This window comes from Eptesicus fuscus, chromosome 10 (genome assembly GCF_027574615.1).
Source record: "Eptesicus fuscus isolate TK198812 chromosome 10, DD_ASM_mEF_20220401, whole genome shotgun sequence".
Taxonomy (NCBI): Eukaryota; Metazoa; Chordata; class Mammalia; order Chiroptera; family Vespertilionidae; genus Eptesicus; species Eptesicus fuscus.
This window is the reverse complement of record NC_072482.1, coordinates 10,372,231-10,391,221: the sequence shown is the minus strand read 5'-3', so window position 1 is coordinate 10,391,221 and position 18,991 is coordinate 10,372,231. Positions and strand designations below refer to the sequence as shown.

Here is an 18,991-nt window from a genome sequence, read left to right as displayed (position 1 = left end):
TGAGCAGCTACTGTGTCCCAGGCCCTGTGCCAGATGCGTGGGATTAGTGATGGTCAAAGAAGACACGAGCACCTGCCCTCATGGAGCTGACATCCTGGTGGGGAGAGAGGAAGCATCGCATGGCCACGGTTAATAAGTAAATGCAGTAGTCTATTGGAACGTGGTAAGAGCTAGGGAAAGAAGAAAAAGTAGAACTGTATTAGAGGGGTTGGTAGGAGAGATTACACCTTGCAATGAGCAGGTGCCATTCATGGCTGCTCCCCAAGGACATAGTCGTGTGAGGGAGAAAGCCCTGGACGGGGGCCTTGGGAAGTCGCCTCCTGACCCTGACCTGTCTCCCTCCCTTCCAGGCGCGGCAGCCTGAGTGACCAGACCATGGAGACCCTGCTTGGCGGCCTGCTGGCGTTTGGCATGGCGTTTGCCGTGGTCGACGCCTGCCCCAAGTACTGCGTCTGCCAGAACCTGTCTGAGTCGCTGGGGACCCTGTGCCCGTCTAAGGGGCTGCTCTTCGTGCCCCCGGACATCGACCGGAGGACGGTGGAGCTGCGCCTGGGCGGCAACTTCATCATCCACATCGGCCGCCAGGACTTCGCCAACATGACGGGGCTGGTGGACCTGACCCTGTCCAGGAACACCATCAGCCACATCCAGCCCTTCTCCTTCCTGGACCTCGAGAGCCTGCGCTCCCTGCACCTCGACAGCAACCGGCTGCCCAGCCTCGGGGAGGACACGCTGCGCGGCCTGGTCAACCTGCAGCACCTCATCGTGAACAACAACCAGCTGGGCGGCGTGGCCGACGAGGCCTTCGAGGACTTCCTGCTGACGCTGGAGGACCTGGACCTCTCCTACAACAACCTCCACGGCCTGCCCTGGGGCTCCGTGCGCCGCATGGTCAACCTGCACCAGCTGAGCCTGGACCACAACCTGCTGGACCACATCGCCGAGGGCACCTTTGCCGACCTGCAGAAGCTGGCCCGCCTGGACCTCACCTCCAACCGGCTGCAGAAGCTGCCCCCGGACCCCATCTTCGCCCGCTCCCAGGCCTCCGCGCTGGCCGCCACGCCCTTCGCCCCACCCTTGTCCTTCAGTTTCGGGGGGAACCCACTGCACTGCAATTGTGAGCTCCTCTGGCTGCGGAGGCTGGAGCGGGACGATGACCTGGAGACCTGTGGCTCCCCGGGGGGCCTCAAGGGCCGCTACTTCTGGCACGTGCGCGAGGAGGAGTTTGTGTGCGAGCCGCCTCTCATCACCCAGCACACGCACAGGCTGTTGGTTCTGGAGGGCCAGGCGGCCACACTCAAGTGCAAGGCCATTGGGGACCCCAGCCCGCTCATCCACTGGGTGGCCCCGGATGACCGCCTGGTGGGGAACTCCTCAAGGACGGCCGTGTATGACAACGGCACCCTGGACATCCTCATCACCACGTCTCAGGACAGTGGTGCCTTCACCTGCATCGCCGCCAACGCCGCCGGGGAGGCCACGGCCACGGTGGAGGTCTCCATCGTCCAGCTGCCACACCTCAGCAACAGCACCAGCCGCACGGCGCCCCCCAAGTCCCGCCTCTCGGACATCACTGGCTCCAGCAAGACCAGCCGGGGAGGGGCAGGCAACGAGGGTGGGGAGCCTCCCAAAAGCCCCCCAGAACGGGCCGTGCTTGTGTCTGATGTGACCACCACCTCGGCCCTGGTCAAGTGGTCGGTCAGCAAGTCAGCGCCCCGGGTGAAGATGTATCAGCTGCAGTACAACTGCTCCGACGATGAGGTACTGATTTACAGGTGAGCCGGGGCTGCGCGAGGCAGGGAGGGGTCTGGCTGGGGGAGGAGGAGGTGAGGGGAGGGCTTTGAGCTGTTCCCACCTGAAGCCCTCCTCCCCAAAGTTGCCTGTGGGAATCATGGGCAAACCGTGCCATGAGTGTAGATGAAAGAACATCATCTACAAGTTGAAGAAGAGAGGAGCCCACACGGGCAGCCCCAGGAGATGTGTGTGTAGGTGAACCAGGCCCCCTAGGGGCGTGGCAGGGTAGGTGATCATATGGCTCTGAGCCTCGGAACTTTCCATTTTAGCCACAGCTAGGGGACATGCAGGAACATGAGTGGACCTCTTGGCTGAATTGTCTGACTCCTCCAGGGAGGAGCAGGTCTGGCCTCGCCTGGACTCAGATGAAGTCGTGATTAAGGCTTTGAGGTCAGGAAGAGTAGAATTCATGGCTTGGCCACTTGCTAGCTATGCAATTCTCCTGGCTGCCTCAGCTTTCCTCATCTGGAAAATGGGGGTAATCCATACATAACTTAGTCTGGACACTTGGTTGCAGGTAATAGAACCCAAGTCAAACAGGCTTAAAAAAAAAAAAAAAAAAAGAAGAAGAAGAAAAGCAATGTGTTGGGTCATGTTGCTTCCGGCCCAGCTAGACCAAAAGCCCCACAACCACCTGCATTCTCAGAGTTTCTTCCCTTCTCCAAGTTCCATTTCTTCTGGGTTGGCTTCACCCGCAGGCAGCCTCTTTCCCTGAACAGCCCTAGAAGGATTAGTGTCTTTTTCTGGGTTTGTCCCACTGAAGTCCTGGTGAGCTTTGATTGGTTAGAGCAGGTCACGTGGCACCCGAGGTAATCCTGACCACCTGCACTGACCTCTCTGGTGTCAGTCTCCTCACCTGGAAATGGAGACAACGACGTTGACCTTGTGAATTTGCTGTGACAATCTAGGGGCCGTTGCCCAGGCCTGGTACAAAGGGACCAAAAGGCTGCACAGAATTGCCTGAGCCATTCAGAGGAAGGGAGGAGCTCACAGCATGATGGGTACAACCCAAGGGGCTGGAGGTCTGACCCCACAGGAGTTTCCTTCTCAGTTTGTGCCTCGTTTGTGCCACAGATGAAGGGCATGGCCTAGAATCTTACCACTCAAAGAATGCATGGTTTCTTTGAAATCCTGTGTTCCCTTCTATGCATGTAAAACGGACATTCTGGGAAGAAATCCTGTAGGCTTCACCTACAGCCCAGGGGTCCATGGGTCAAGAGGTCAAGGACCCTTGATCTAGCGTTGAGGTTTCTTCCAGCTCTGACCTCCTAAGTTGATGAGTCTCTGCCTGGGCAGGTGTGGGAGAGAAGCAGAGGTTCCCTTACCTGGCACATGCTTACCTGGAATTTCCTTTACCTGTTTTATCTGGAGAGCAGCTTCATTTCTCAGGATGGAGAGAAAGCATTAGAACAAACATATGCATATGTGCATGTGTAGGCAGATATATAGACAGAGATATATAATTAAACTTAAATATGCATATGTGCATTTTTCTAATTATAAAAGTAATAGTCTTTATAGCAAATTTGGAAAATAAGAGAAATGATAAAGAGGGAAATAAGAATTATCTGTAACCACTCAAAATTGACCCAAGGCCTTTGGCCTCTCCATTTTATTTCAATTCAAAACAATATTTATGGTCATTCTAGCGTGTGCTTTTGTTTCTTAATTCCTCCACTCAACATTATAGCTGCTTAGTTCCCATCATATTCAAGTATTTTTCACTTGCTGTCCCATAATTTATTTAACCAATCTTCCATTGTTGGGCATTTAAGTCATTTACCATTTTTGAATATTAAAAGTAATGCTGCAATGACTATCTTTGTACATCAATTTATTGGTGCAGCTTCGGTGATTTCCTTAGCATATTTTCCTAGGAATTGAATTACTTTCTTAGCGAGCAAAGTATAACCTTTATATGTTGCATATGAATATTTATTTACTCTCTCGCCGGGGGAAGGCGACAGTGGCCACTTTGACCACTCCTTTGCCAGTTATTGAATATCTAATTACTTGCATCTTTGCCAATTTTACAGTTGGAAAATGGAACTTGTTTTCATTTGCATTTCTTTGATAACTTCTGAGATTGACCTTTGAAAAATATGTACTATTTCTTCCCTTGTGCATTTGTGATATGGTCTGACTTTGATAAGAAGTGGTAAAGGTGGAAGCTCCCAGCGCTGGGGCTGGCACAGGCCCGGGATGAGGGGGACTGAAGTCTGCGAGGCAGTGACATTGCATCCACGTGGCAGCAAGATGAGGGTCTCAGAAACTCCGGGAGGGTCACCGGAGGCGCTGGGACAACACTGCTGAAGTCACTCAGGGTGGGAATTCAAACTGCTTTATTTGGTGATTGTCATCCTGGAGACACTCGGTTTATAAATATAAATAAAATGGAAGCATCAGCAACCTCGGAATTTAAAAAAAATGCTGAGTTCCTTTTAGGGCGTCATGAGGATTAGAAGAGATACAGCATGGAATGCTCTCCAAATAGCGGGGACACGTAGTACGTGCTCAAGGAATACAAATCATTACTATTGTTGGTAGTGACAGTAACCACGGTAATGGGGAGAGTAAGACCATGACCTGCCAACCTGGGGAAGGAAATGGAAGAGGAAGGTGAGATACACAATTCAGTCTTTAAGAAGACAGGTTTCCAAAATTTTAGAGCAGAAGGTCAAAGTGCCAGATAATAACAATAGCAGTCACCAGCCAACATTACTGCCACTTATATGCATATGATGTGTAGCTCCACAGGCAATATCTCATTTAATTCTCCTGGACATACCAAGAAGTGTGGAGGCTGAGCAAATTAGACAACTCTCCGAGGTCACATCGCCGGAAGGAGGCAGGATGACTTGAGCCCAGGCCTTCTGGCTTCAGCTCTGGTGGCATTGCCCTGACCATGAATCTGACTCCAGAGAAACAGGGGACTCAAAGAAAGAAACTGTGGATTTTTATTTAATTTTTAAATAAAATTTTTATTGATTTCAGAGAGGAAGGGGGAGAGAGAAACATCAATGATGAGAATCATTGATGGGCTGCCTCCTGCAGCCCATTGATGGGCTGCCTCCTACTGGGGGCATGTGCCCTGACTGGGAATCGAGGAATCGAACCTGTGACCTCTTGGTTCATGGGTTGATGCTCAATCACTGCACCACACCAGCCAGGGCTGAAACTGCGGATTTTTAGAAAGGAATTGAACCCATGAGAAAGAAAAGACAGCAGCCGCTGCACAGTGGCTCTGTGGTATGCTCAGACTTGGACAAGAACGTGTACAAAAGAAGGGAAGGAAGGATTGTATGCAAAAGTGAATATTAAAGAGGGGCACACACTGTGCAGAGAGCTCAAGGCGGCCAATAAGGGCTTTCAATCCATGGCCAGAGCACAAAGAGAAAAATGACAAAGGTCGCTGTTTGGGAAGGAGGTTGTGGGAGACGGGACAAGAGCCAGCAGGCAAAGCTGAGCAATTTCCAATTTGCCTCCACCCTCCCCAGCAAGCACAATAGCAACAATATAATCAGTCCTCACTTAACATCATCCGCAGGTTCTTCGACTTTGAGCAATAGGACACAAAACCAAGCCAATTTCCCCTAGGCTAATGGATACACACAAGTTCCTCCCACATCCATCAACGTGATAACGAAACGACATTATTATTGGAGGATCTTCGTGGAGAGCTTACTGTCACCCAGCACTCTTCTAGGGCGTTATGCATACTAACTCCTTTAATTTTCTCAGACTGCCCTCCCTCGCCACCCCCTCCCCAGGCCATTTCACATGAGAAACTTGCTCCAGGTGTTACACATGGGGTAAGCAGCAGAGACAGAATTTGAATCCAGGCAACTTGGGGAGGACAAGACTGATACTACAGAGAGGGCACCGGAGCCCAGCAGAGATGCATCACATGGCGGACTGGTCTCAGGCCCCAGGGGACGTGTCCAGGACTAAAGGAAACTGGATGAGTTTCCCAAGCCCGGGGAGTGGTCCTGGGACAGCAGGGACAGAAAGGGAAGTGCCTGAGATGGGAAATGGGCATATACTCTACTTTCCACGGAACAGACCCAGAGAGCCAGAGCAAGCACGGCTGGGCGGGGGCGTTCTGAATTCCAGGAAGAATTTTTCAGCAGATGCTGTAAGCCCCTGGAAAGGAAGGCTGATCGCCGGGATCCGAAGTGGGTTCACAGGGAGCAAATCCTGCCAAGTTGTCGAGCTGTCTTCGGGGGACACTGTGGCCAGGAGTTCTCAACCTCTTAGTCTGCCTCCTCGCCATTCAGGAGGGCAGCCTGCTCAGTGACGTCCCTCCTTGCTCTGTGATTCTCTGCTAGGCCCTGTCCCCGTGCGTCTCCGCGGGGAGGTGGGCCGGACGCTCTGGGTAGTAAGTGCACTTGGAAAACGTCCTAGGAGTTTCCACCACCTGTGACTCACTGCCATAAACGGAGCACATCACCGCTGCACGGGGTGGTTGACAAAATCTCACACTGTTTTTGGAATGAAATGGAGAAATGGAAAGGGTGGTGGACTTACACCTGGCCAGAGAAGCAGACTGATGAATAAACGGACGTGAACATGCCGTGTGCCTCAGTACCTGCCTCCATTCCTGTGCTGCTCAGTGTATTTCCTATTGGCATGGATGACAGCACAGAGGAAGAGTATTCAGGACTCAACTGCCAGAGTTCAAGGTGGAGAAAATCTGGCTTCACTGGAATTTTGTGTGGCCGGTTCAGAGTTTTAGTTGATCTCGAAGGCATAATGGCTACAAAGTAATGGAGCCGCTCAGAGACACCTATAGTGTTCAGTTGTGTTAACTAAGTAAAGTGCTCAGATCATGGGTGGGAAGTTACTGCTCTGATCACTGAATCATCTGAGCAGGCTGTGATATGCTTAACACAGAAGACACAACCTTAGGAGTCATCTTTCTAATTGCAGTGTGCCCAGTGATCAGGTGATGAGGATGGGGTTTGGGAGCTTGTGTGTGATGGGCCAAGGTTACCTTGGAGACAACAGGACTTAGAAAAGATGTCATAGCACCCTTAACCTATTCAAAGAACTTACATGAGTAGAAGGGAAACACACACACACACACACACACACACACACACACACACACACATACACACACACGTAGCCATTGGCCCAATACAAAAAAATTTCAGCAGCAACAGCTGTCCATACCTCTCCCATAGCCTCTCTGGCTGTGGGATGCTTGGCTTTGTGTCTCTAGCATGTGCTATTCATGTGCTCCTCATCTCTGGACCCCACAGCTCCTAATAAGTCCTGGCCCACCACAGCTATCAAGTCACTGTTTGGTGAACTGAACAGAATGGAAATGAGCATCCGCGCTGCTCAACAGCAGAGTAAGTCAGAGCTGCCACTAAGCCGTGAGCTGCCCATGCCAGGAGGGTTCAGGCAGAACCCGGCTGGCTGTCCCGGGCTACCGGTGGGCAGCCTGACTTTAACATGTGACTTGAATGAGTCCAGCCCTGATAGTCTACTAGTATGACTCTGTTTGAGACTTTTATAATCCCAGGATCAAGACACTATGGTGACCTATGGTTGGGGCCACTAAGCCTCTTGCCTCTCAGGGTTAGGGGGCCCTGTCTCACCAGGTTTTGAGTCCCAGGACCTGCGGTCACAGACAGGGACTTTGGTTGGACCTGGACACTGGTCACTGACAGGTCACCACGACCAACACCAAGGCCCCACAGGAGCCTGGGAGCTGCGAGCAGCGTCTGAAGGCATCAGGTTCTGTTCTGCTGCAGGATGGGGGAGCGGCCCCCAAGTCATGGGAAACTCGAGTTTGAATCCGGCTATGAAATAGTGCCCTGCTTTTACCAGATAATTAGCTCTCTCATGCTCTGAGGGTTCTTGCTGACTTCCCAAGGCCTTTGCCTTCCCTGAGTGCACCCCGCCGAGCTCTGCAGGCAGGCCTGGGACATGGGACCCAGACAATCCTCACGTGGGGCCTGTTTCCCATATGAGCAGGGAGGGTGCACTGCCCCATCTCTCAGCCCTAGAACCTGCCCTTGCAGGAAGTGGCCAGCATTACCTGGCTCAGTGTCAGAGGGAGGAGGGGCCAATAAGGGGAAGAGGAAGGGTGGCGAGAATGGAGTCAGAAAGAAGAGGTCCCCCCTACCCACACAGGAAAATCAGCAGCCCATCCAGCTCAGCCTCCTCCCTGGTTCGACCTGGGAAGTTAAGTGGCCTGCATGTCATTATCAGTCCAAGTGACATTCACAAACACTTGTCTCCAGGAGTCATCAGGAATGTCTGTCAGCAGGTGTGATGCTGGAACGGTCCCCAGGAGGGCCGGGGCCCCACAAACTCGCCTCCACAGCACAGGGTGGGATTAGCCAGATGCAGCCTCGCCCTCATGGTGCCTATTATGTGCCATCGTCTCCACGTTGGGAGAGTGAGGGATTATGGGAAGAGAAACCTGTGGGTCCTTTTCCAGGCCACGTTCTTCCATGATTCCCAGGCACGCCCCCCACCCTGGGGCACTGAGCTTTGCAGGGCTGTGGGGAAGCAGCTTTACTGTGGCTACGTCTCCCGTCTGGGGAAAGGATAAGAGGGCAGAGCCAGCTCCCACCCTTTGTCAATCAACATTTCAGTGGAGATCTGCCCCTCCCCTGGAAAATACATACTGTGAAACCTTGGTTCTCGAAGTTAATTCATTCCAGAAGTCTGTTCGAGAAGCGATTTGTTGGAAAACTGAGTCATTTCCTCCCATTATAAACAATGTAAATTGAATAATCCATTCCAGACCCCCAAATGATTCCCTGTTTTAACCTTTCTCAATTGCCTGTGATTGTTGTTCTGTGAGCAGTTGCACACCATTAGCACCATCAGCACTTTTGATGGCCTCGTTGTGTTTTAAAATTGTGCTAATTGTTGATTGCACCATGCCACATACTCAATAACCAACCAGATCAGACATGCGAACACTCTCTCATACTTTGCAATTATTTATATTGTTCTCACGACTTTCCTTTACACTTTGCTGCTATCACTAACCTCCTTAGGACCTGTGGTGTGAGTATGTATCTATAATAATAAAAGGGTAATATGCTAATTAGACCTGACGTCCTTCCAATGAAGGCGGGGCTTCGAGGGAAGCCCAGCTCCCAGGTGCCAGAGGGAAGCAGGTGCCAACAGCTGGGGGAAGGAAGGCCTACTGTTGCACGAATTTCGTGCATCGGGCCTCTAGTTTAATAATAATAAGTAGCATCATAAGCAAAAAACAAATATATTCATAGCACTATTACCTGAGATGTTAATAAAGCATGGTTTAGAGTAAACTGACTCATACTCACAGGTTCTCTCCTTTGTTCCCTGAGAGATGTGTGACTGATCATACAGGTATCAGCATGAAAAGGTTGTCAGGTCAAGAACTGTAGTTTTGTTTGACAACCGATACATTTTTCCATGAACAATTTGGTCGAGCACTAAATTGTTTGAGATGGGAGACGTTTGAGAACTGAGATCTGGCTGTGCATATCTTCCATGGGATGGAGGGAAATTTATTGATGAACCCGAGATCTTATGGATACGTGGAGAAATGATAGGGACAGGTGTTTCTTAAGGGAGGGGGCCGGCCAGGTCCAGGGCCTGCTCCTATTCAGGAAGATTCTTTGACTCAGCTACTCCCACAGACATCCCAACTTCTACTTGAAAGGGTGGATTGAGCCTCCACAGGCAGAGGAAAGCAAAGGTATAAAGAAGGAAATTGGGGTGGATGCGGGGGGTGGGGGTGGGGAGGGGGAGAACTCCCCAGCAGTTCCGTGGTTGGATCCAAAATCAAAATCAGCCTGCCTTGGATTTTATTTTTCTAATACTTCTAAGGTTGTTGTTTTTGTGTGTTTTTCATACTGTTTGATTATTGGAACCTGACATCCACAAGTGGGGATGGACAGGGCAAATAGTTTCCTAGTATGTCCATTGCATGGTTGCTAAAACTAAGTCTCAAATGAACTGAGTTGATTTCCTAAGGTTCTACAAAACAGACTGGGGATGTGGTTTCCCAATCCTTGTCCCACGCTGGAGCACATCCCTCTGACACCCTGCGGATTTTTGGGAAGATTGATGACTCGGCTGAGGCACTAACTGTCATTTCTCTGTGGGGAAGGATGTGCTAGGCCACTGGGAGTTTGATGGGCTTTCTCTTTCATGTCTAATCGGCCACACCTGTCTGCAAGGAAGTTGGGGAGTGTAATTTTTTTTAAGGTAGGCATAATATACTGCCAGAAATATAGAGAAAAAGGGAGGCAGCTAGCAGCCCTAGTATTTAAGTTTGCACCCAGCTCCACCATTTACTCGTCCTTGTTCCATGGGCAAATCATTTCACTGTTCTCAGTCTGAGTCTTCTCATCTGTGAAGTGGGAGCAGAGATTCCTTTCTGCCTATTCATACATTGCGGTATAAATTGAATGAGATCAGGTATTTGAAGGTACATCTTTCATAGTCAACTATGCAGTACTGGATACATGTAAGTACATGTAAGTACTTACTGTGATTAAGAGACCGCCCGCTCTCCCTTCCCTGTTCTGGCCGCTGTTCTCCAGGCTGCCTCGTGTGGCGCATTCCTCAAAGCCTTACTCCCAGAGAGCTGTCAACCAGGAAAAGGATCTGCTAGAGTTTTAAGAGATCAAGGTATAAGGTGTAACCCCTTCCAGAAATGTTGTAGTTCAATTGGGAACTCTGTAAGACCCAAACAAGTGAATCTCTAATGGTGGAATTTCAAAACTCACAGCAGGTTTGTGTATAGGAGAGGCGTTTTTAAGGGGTGCCTTCCAAGGGTGTCTCAAATCGTAGCACTACCTCCGCTTCCTGCCCTCTTGCTCCACACGGGAAGATGACACACTCGGATTCCAAAGCCTCAGGGCGTCTGTCTAGAGGTGACTAATTTCTCCACTTGTCATTTCCTCATCATTCTCAGAAAGCTCTGCGGGCGACGTCTCCCAAGATAGCAATGATTAGCAGAGCAAAGGGATTCTCGTGCATCAGAGTACCGGCCCCCCGTTGACTTTGTATATGTTTGGTTAGTTTGCAGGTGGGGTGGGGATTGTTTGTTTCAAACCAGAAAAACGCCAAGGAAGGTTTGCAGAGAGGGACCTGGGAGAGTAGTGTCTGGGACTTGGGGGTCAGGGCTCCTGGTGGCGGCCATCAGAATGACAGCCAACACTGTCTGGCAACTAGACTTTTCCTAGCGTGTTCCGGGCAGCCAGCTCCTGACAGCCTCAGTACAGCGCGAGTGGACCTGGGTGGCAAGGGCTGAAGCCAGGCTCTGAGACCAAGCCCGAGGTTTCCCACCAGCCCGGCGTTTCCCACCTGGCTTTGCAATTTCCCACTGCAATCCCCTGGGAGCTGTGTGCTCCCTCCAGGAGACCCCGATCAGCCTGGGGTGGCGCCCGCCGGAGCACCGGGATTTTAAAGCACCCCAGGGATTCTGGAGTGCATTCAGCGTCATGCCACTGTATCACAGACCAGTGAAACCAGGTGTGTGGGAGCACTGGTGGGTGGACCCCTGCAAATCCCACAGCTGGGGTTTGGTCTCTGGGCTTCTGGTGAGGGGAGAAGCTGGAGGTCTGGATTCTAGTCCCAGCTGTACTAGGCACTAGTCCCCTCACGTGCCTGAGACTTTTCTCCATCTGCGGCATTGAAAGAAAACCCCTTCCAATGGGGATATCGCCAAAGAGATAAAGTGTAGGAAATACAAGCATCTCATGCATTTATGTGCTGGAGCCATTTTCCTAATGCCCAGCTGAGCCTGGGTGACGACGGATACGGCTGAGTTTCATTGTGCTTTGCAGATACTGGGCTTTTCACAAGTTGAAGGTCTGTGGCAACCCTGCCTCGAGCAAGTCCAGAGGCGCCCGTTTTCTACCAGCATCTGCTCACTTCCTGTCTCTGTGTCGCGTGTTGGTAATTCTCACAGCATTTCAGCATTTTTATTATTATATATGTGTTATTGTGATCTGTGATCAGTGATCTTTGATGTTACTATCATAATTGTTTTGGGGTACCACAAACCGCACCCATAAAAGATGGCAAGTTTAATCGATAAATGTGTGCGTTCTGCCTGTTCCACCGACCAGCTGTTCACCCACCTCTTTCCCTTTCCTCAGGCCTCCCTAATCCCTGAGTCTCAGTTATATTGATTATTATTAATTGGGCCAATTAACAACCTTACAATGGCCTCTAAGTGTTCAAATGAAAAAGTCACATGTCTCTCACTTTAAGTCAAAAGCTAGAAATAAGTAATCTTAGTGGGGAAGACGTGTCAAAAGCCAAGATAGGCCAACAGCTAGGCCTCTGCACCAATTAGCCAAGTTGTGAATGCAAAGGGAAAGTTCTGGAAGGAAACTAAACGTGCGGCTCCAGTGAACAGTAAGCAAGTGAAACAGCCTTACTGCTGATATAGAGAATGTCTTAGTGGTCTGGAGAGAAGATCAAACAAACCAGCCACAACGTCCCCTTAAGCCAAAGCCTAATTCAGAGAGCAAGGCCCCAACTCTCTTCAATTCTATGAAGGCGGAGGTAGGTGAGGCAGCTGCAGAAGAAAAGCCTGAAGCTGGCAGGGGTTGGTTTAAGGAAAGAGCCATCTCCATAATATAAAAGGGCAAGGAGAAGCAGCAAGTGCTGATGTAGAAGCTGCTGCAAGTCATCCAGATCTGGCTAAGATGGTTAATGAAGTGGCTACACTAAACCACAGGTTTCCAATGTAGACGACCCTTCTGGGACTTTCCTAGCCAGAGAGAAGAGGTCAATGCTTGGCCTCAAAGCTTCAAAGGACAGGCTGACTCTCTTGTTAGAGACTAATGCACCTGCTGACTTTAAGTTGAAGCCAATGCTTATTTACCATCTGAAACCCGGAGGGCCCTTAGAATTATGCTAAGTCTACTCTGCCTGTGCTCTATAGATGGCACAACAAAGCCCGATGACAGCACATCTGTTTACAACATGGTTTCCTGAATATTTTAAGCCCACTGTTGAGACCTAGTACTCAGAAAAAAAGATTCCTTTCAAAATATTACTGCTCATTGGCAATGCAGCCAAGAGCTCCGATGGAGATGTTCAATGAGATGAATGTTGTTTTCATGCCTGCTAACACAACATCCATTCCGCAGCCTATGGATCAAGGAGTAATTTTGATTTTCGAGTCTTCTTATTTAAGAAATACATTTTGTACGGCTACAGCTGCCACAGATAGTGATTCCTCTGATGGATCTGAGCAAAGTAAATTGAAAACCTCTGGAAAGAAATTACCATTCCAGATGCCATTGAGTACATGTGTGAATCATGGGAAGAGGTAGAAATATTAACATTAACAGACGCTTGCAAGATGTTGAGTCCAACCCTCATGGATGATTTGAGGGGTTCAAGTCTTCAGTGGAAGAATAACTGCAAATGTGGAGGAAACAGCAAGAGGACTAGAGTTAGAAGTGGAGCCTGATGTGGCTGGATTGCTGCATCTCATGATAAAACTTTAACGGATGAGGGGTTGCTTCTTGAGGATGAGCAGAGAGAATAGATTCTTGAGATGGAACCTACTCTGGTGGAGATGCTGTGAAGAATTTTTGAAAAGACAACAAAGGGTTTAGAATATTACATAACTTAGTTGGTCAAGCAGCAGGAGGGTTTGAGAGGACTGACCCCTGTTCTGAAGGCCAGCTGTGGGTACAGTGCCATGGCACAGCATCGCATGCTACAGAGCTTGCTCATGAGAGGGAGAGTCATTAGGGTTGAAGGCTTCACTGTTGTCTCATTTAATAAACTGCCAGCCACCCCAGCCTTCATCAACCAGCACCCGGATCCGTCAGCAGCCATCGGCATAGGGGCAAGACCCTCCACCAGCCAAAAGATCACGACTCACTGAAGGCTCAGATGATGGTTAGCATTTGGGGGCAATAAAGTATGTTTAACTAAGGTATGTACATGTTTTGTATATAATGCTATTGTACACCCAGTGGACTACAGTATGGTATAAACATAACTTTTATATGTCTCGGGGAAACCAAAAAATCCGTGTGACTCGGTTTATGGCAATGGTCTGCAACCAAACCCGCAGTATCTCCAAGGCAGACCCGTACAAGGAGGATGGAATCAGGGGCTCCAGACAGGAGCTTCTGTTATCCCCCTGTCCTTCACGTCTCTGAGCCTCAGGCTTCTTGTCTGCAGAATGGGGATAAAGGTAACTGTCCTGCTTATAAAGTGGGAAGTGTTTCTAGCAGCAGAGACCTACTGCAAACCCTTAACTACGTCTGGGGGTAGGTTTCTGTCATGTGACACAGCCCCAGAGGGAGGTAATTCAGGGCTGCTATGATTTCTCCTCGGACTTCAGGGACTAAGGCTCCTTCTGCAGGTCAACTGCACCGTCGCTAACTTGGGGCTCACTGCTCCCACTCGGGGACCTACTCTGGGTTGTCCCGCCCACAGGAGGACTTGATGTTCCCCAAAGCAGCCCCAGCCTATGACGGGGAAGATGGAGAGTTAATACTCCCGCTTCCTCCCCTTGCGGGGAAGAAAGAGGAGGACAATGAGTCATGTTCTATGCTGTCTCCCAGAGGGTCCCAGAGGAATTGAACCCCATTTGCCCACCATGGCAACTTGCTTAGCTAGCCTGTGTGGATTTCCTTCCCTATTCCCTTACCCGAGGGTCCCGAGTCCACCTCCCCGGATAAACCACTGGTCCTGGAATCCTGGTCTCAAGGTCTGCCTCTGGGGAACGCAGACTGAACCAGGCCGGGCCTCCCAGATGAGCCAGCCCCTTCAGGAGCCTCCCAGGGTCGGCTTCCCTCTCCCTGCACTTCCTCCAGCTGCGCTGGAGGCTGAGACAGGGCCGTGCGTTCAGGCGTGTTGCCTCCCCAAGTACAATCAGCGCTCTGCTGGAAGGTAGGGGAGGAGGATGGGCATTGCGGGTGTGTAACCACCACCGAGCTGTGGCAAAAGCGTCAGGCATAACGTTCCTTGGCACCTGCCTCACAGTCCCAGAACTCAGTAGCTAGCCTGGCGCCGAGGCCAGCCGGGAAGGACGCCAGTCCAGGCTGCTCCTCTGCCTCACTGCGGGCTCTGTTCTCACCTCCGGAGACACCGAGCAGCCAAGAGGGATGTGTTAGTTATTGCCAATTAAGCCTGTGATGGGACTGGGCACCCGATGGGTGGCAGAAGGGTTCAGGACGTGAAGTCAATTAAAGCCCATCATCTTCAGAGTCTCCGGGGTGGGCGCTAGGCAGGCAGAATCGCACAAAACCACAGAGGGATGGGCGAGCCCAGGGTGAAAGCCGGGCCACCGAGACGTGCGATATGGATGGACGCGCTCATTAACTATTTACGAAGGAGAGCTATTTCGAGCCGGGGGTGGGCTGCGGGGATGGGCTCCGACTTGCTCTGCGGGGCTGATGCCGTGGGTGGGAGAACGGATCCAGATGTGGGCAGCAACTTCCAATGCATCGAAAAGAAGATAGTGGTCGGAAATTAAACATCACAAGGAACTATTTAACACTTAACCTTCTAACTAGCTAATTAGCTAGTGATGGTAGTAAGTTAAGGGGCTTTTCAGTTGAGTAATTAGCCACCTAAAAGGTTAAAATGTAAATGAATTGCTTGGGGAACTCCATTCGCGTGAGCTTTTTCATGAGCTGAGTGAAGCTAATTCACAGGCCTGGGTCAGGAGGGGTATGCTGTGGGGCTTCCTGGCCCAGATGGGGTGGAGTGTCAGCTGTGTCCCCGTGCAGGTGGGGTTTGGAAGGCAGAGGAAGAGGCGGCTGTTTTGGGCAGAAGAAAGAGGCAGAGGCCGAAAGGTACAGGCCTGGTCAGGGACCTGCCACAATAATGCTGCATGACAAGCAACCTCGAAATCCAGGTGGCTCACAACCACTGATACTTAATTTTCTGATCTGTGGGTCTGCAGGTTGGTTGGAGTTCAACTGGACTCGGTTGGGCTGGGCTGGGCTGGGCTCCGGGCTCCAGGTCGGTTTAGATCTTCTCTGTGCATCTTGTTCCGAGCCTAGGCAGAGGGGCGTGGCTACGCGGGTATGTTCTTCTTTGGCGACAGCAGAAACGTGGGAGGGTGAGCCCAACCGAACAGCCAATGCCAGGCCTCTGCAGGCGTCACATCGCTGACTCCCATCAGCCCGAGTAAGTGACATGGCCAAGCCCGCGGTTAAGGGGCAGGGCATGTACCTCTCACACCGTCAGGCCACTTTATGTCATCTGGCACCACTGTATTACAGGGAGTGAAGAGGCAGGCCCACCAGCTGTCTCCCACACCTGGCCTACCTGGTGGAAAGGCTACCTCTAGGGCGTGGTGCTCAGGCCCGAGCATGGCCTGCAAGCTGGTGGACTTGTTAGCACACAGATGCGGGGTTTCTGGCTCGGTGTGTGTGGAGTGGGCTCTGAGAAGCTGCTGTTCCGATCACTGAGCAGATGCTGTCTGTCTGGGGGCCACACTTTGAGAACCTCTGGTCTAGGGAAAGGATAGGAGTCTGGTTCAGAGAGGATGGGAGAGCGAAGCCTGCGGGTGGCTCTGAATGGCAAACAAAATAGCTGTACTCACGGAGTCCTTCCTACACCGCAGTTATTGCTTTAAAAACGTCTGAGTGTTCTCCTAGTTGGCAAGTCAACCGTGTGAGGTACGGTATTGCCACTCGACAGTTAGTTGAGGACTCTGAGCCATGGAGGTGGGGGTGGGGGCCGTGACTTAGGAGGCCCCACAGCTTGGAGGTGGTGGGACTGCAGCTGGCAGCCAGTGCTCCGTCCTGACTCCGGGCTTCCCTCTGTGGCGTGGGGAGGCAGGGTTGAGTTCTGAGGGCAGGCGCCAGCTGTGGAGGAAAAATCTCTGGATTTGGAACTGGATGCGCTTAGGCACAGAGCACACTTTGACTTCTGGTAGCTGGGTTTTCTTTGCCCAGTCAACAAATATGTACTGAGTGTTTGCTTTGGGGTAGAACAAGATAGGCAAAGCCCTTGCCTTCAAGGAGCTTACATTCTTATTGGGGAGAGGGTTTCTCATTTTAAAATGTACACTACGTATAAAAAATAATTAGTGTAAGGAGACAGAGATGGGGTGGGAGGGGTCTACTGTTTCATTTCTGTGGTCAGGGATGGCCCCTCTGAGGAGTGACATTGGATGGAATGAAAGAAAGAGCCAGGCAGGGGGAGAAGCATGTGCAAAGGCCCTGGGGTAGAAACAGGCTGCTTTTGTTGGAGAAGCAGCAAGGAATCCAGTGCCTCTGGAGGAAACGTAACAGTAAATGAGGGTAGAGAACTGGACAGGGCTGGATCGTGTAGGGCCCTGTAGGCCATGAGGAGGCCTTGGATTTTATCCTGAATGAGATGGGGGCTACTAGGAGGTTGAACACAGGAGAGTGGCAGGATGTGCTTAGAAGGAAGATTCTGGCTGCTGGATGAAGAATAGACTGCAGGGGCATAGGAGTGGAAGCAGGGAGACTAGATGCAGAGGTCTTAGCTATGTCCTGAGACCCTCCTGCTTCTTACTGTCCACATCCATAAAGTGGGAGAAGGACCCCTCTAATCTCTTCCCCTCAGACTCATTATGAGAGCAGAAGGAGGTCAGGGTGGGGGCCTGTGGGGAAGAGGCAGTACTCAGGTAAAGATCAAAGCAGCATGTGATGGCTTTGCTGGCAGAATGTTTGGACCTGCATCTGTCGGGCCCGAGAAGCTCACAGCCCACAGCCAGGGGTGGAGAGGAGCCCCCTCTCCCCGAGCAGCACCTGCCACCCATCACTGCCCCAGCTCCTCAGTCAGCCCCCACCCTCCGCCCCAAGCCCTCTTACTCTGATAGGGAGCAGTTATTTGTGCTCTTGTTTAACGAGCTCATTAGGCATGTGCTGCGGCGTTTCCTTCCCTCGTGACTCTCAGTGCATTTGCTGAGCGTGGCCGTGACAAGGGAGGTGGCAGTGGTGTGAGGGTGGCTGGTGGTCGGGTGGGGGGGCTTGGTGACCTGCAGTCTCTCTCCCAGGGTGCGTGTGGGCAGGCAGGTGGCAAAGCTGCCGAGGCCCTGGCATGGAGGCAGGATCTGGAAGCTGAGATGGTGGCAGCAGCCGGCATTGAACACCAGACATTCTTACCGCCCTTCAAAATGCCACTGTGTGTGAGGCAGTGCCAACGGCTGCTTCTCAAGGCGGCTTTGACTGTCGCTCAAAACAAGGTCTGAGTGGAACAAGGGGGGCATTTAAAATTCCTGGGGTGGCTAGGCAGGGTCTGGAAGGATGCGTGTCATCCGGCAAATGTGAGTGGGTGACAGCTGCCTCCCTGATGCTGGGAAAGCACCCATGCCCAGGTTCAGACCCACACCCCACTCTCCCCGATCCTGCCTAGAGCGGGCCTAGGGCCAGGACTCCAGCCAAAAGCACTTCCTTCCCAGATTAGAGGCCTGGAATTCTACCATTAGAGGTGCATTTCTTTGCATCTGTCATTGGTAGAGACCAGGGAGATGCTGAAGTGGTTTCCTCTGGGACTGTCCAACAGAGGGTGTAAGTGATAGAGGACGTAAGGGAGGGTTCAGGAAGGAGTCCTAAGTCTGTCTCAAAGCCCAATTCCCCTGTGTTGACATGGCCAAGGGCTTGAGAGAACTCAGGGAGAGGGAGGGAAAGCCAAGGTCTTGGGACTAGTCCAGCTATTTTACTCACCACAACTCTCTTGGACTCTGTTCTTCTATCTTTAAAATGGGCCCACTTCTTGCTACTCTCTTAGATTGAAAAAAAGATCAAGAGTGAGAAAGAGACAGTTCAAGGTCACCCAGGCCAGCCCTCTCCTTTCTTTGTGAATCTTATGTGCCCACACACCTCTTACCCATCACCGCCACTCTTCCCTTCCCTGGGATGCTGACTGGCCCCATGTGGAGATAACTTCCAACACAAGGCACTCCCCCTCCTGTTTTTCCAGAGCCTACAGCATGGTGGGTGCTCTAGCTGAGAAGGTTTCCTTATCACAGAGCCCAGATCCATCTCGTTCGCTGCGATTCTGCCTTCCCTCTCACCAGGAAGAAGCCAAATTCTCCTTCCATAGCGTGGCCATGTAATTTTTGCAGATGATTCTCATGGCTCATCTAATACTATATATTTTTTCCAGATTCAACATCCTCACTTCCTGCCTTCCGCCATTCTTTGCCTTTCACCTTTAGTCATTCAGGAGGTATTTATTTTATGTTTATAATGTCAGGTCTGGGCAGCTCAGG

The 18,991-nt window shown here is 51.2% G+C and overlaps 1 protein-coding gene across 1 annotated transcript in view; it reads left to right on the top strand.

Annotated features, from left to right (window-relative positions):
* The first annotated feature begins 360 nt into the window (after window positions 1–360).
* Window positions 361–18,991, top strand: part of LRFN2 (leucine rich repeat and fibronectin type III domain containing 2) — a 39,354-nt gene continuing 20,723 nt past the window's right edge. The window contains exon 1 of the mRNA XM_054722321.1: window positions 361–1,775. Within this exon, the coding sequence (XP_054578296.1) occupies window positions 376–1,775 (1,400 nt within the window). The 5' untranslated portion in view covers window positions 361–375. The remainder of the gene's footprint in view (window positions 1,776–18,991) is intronic.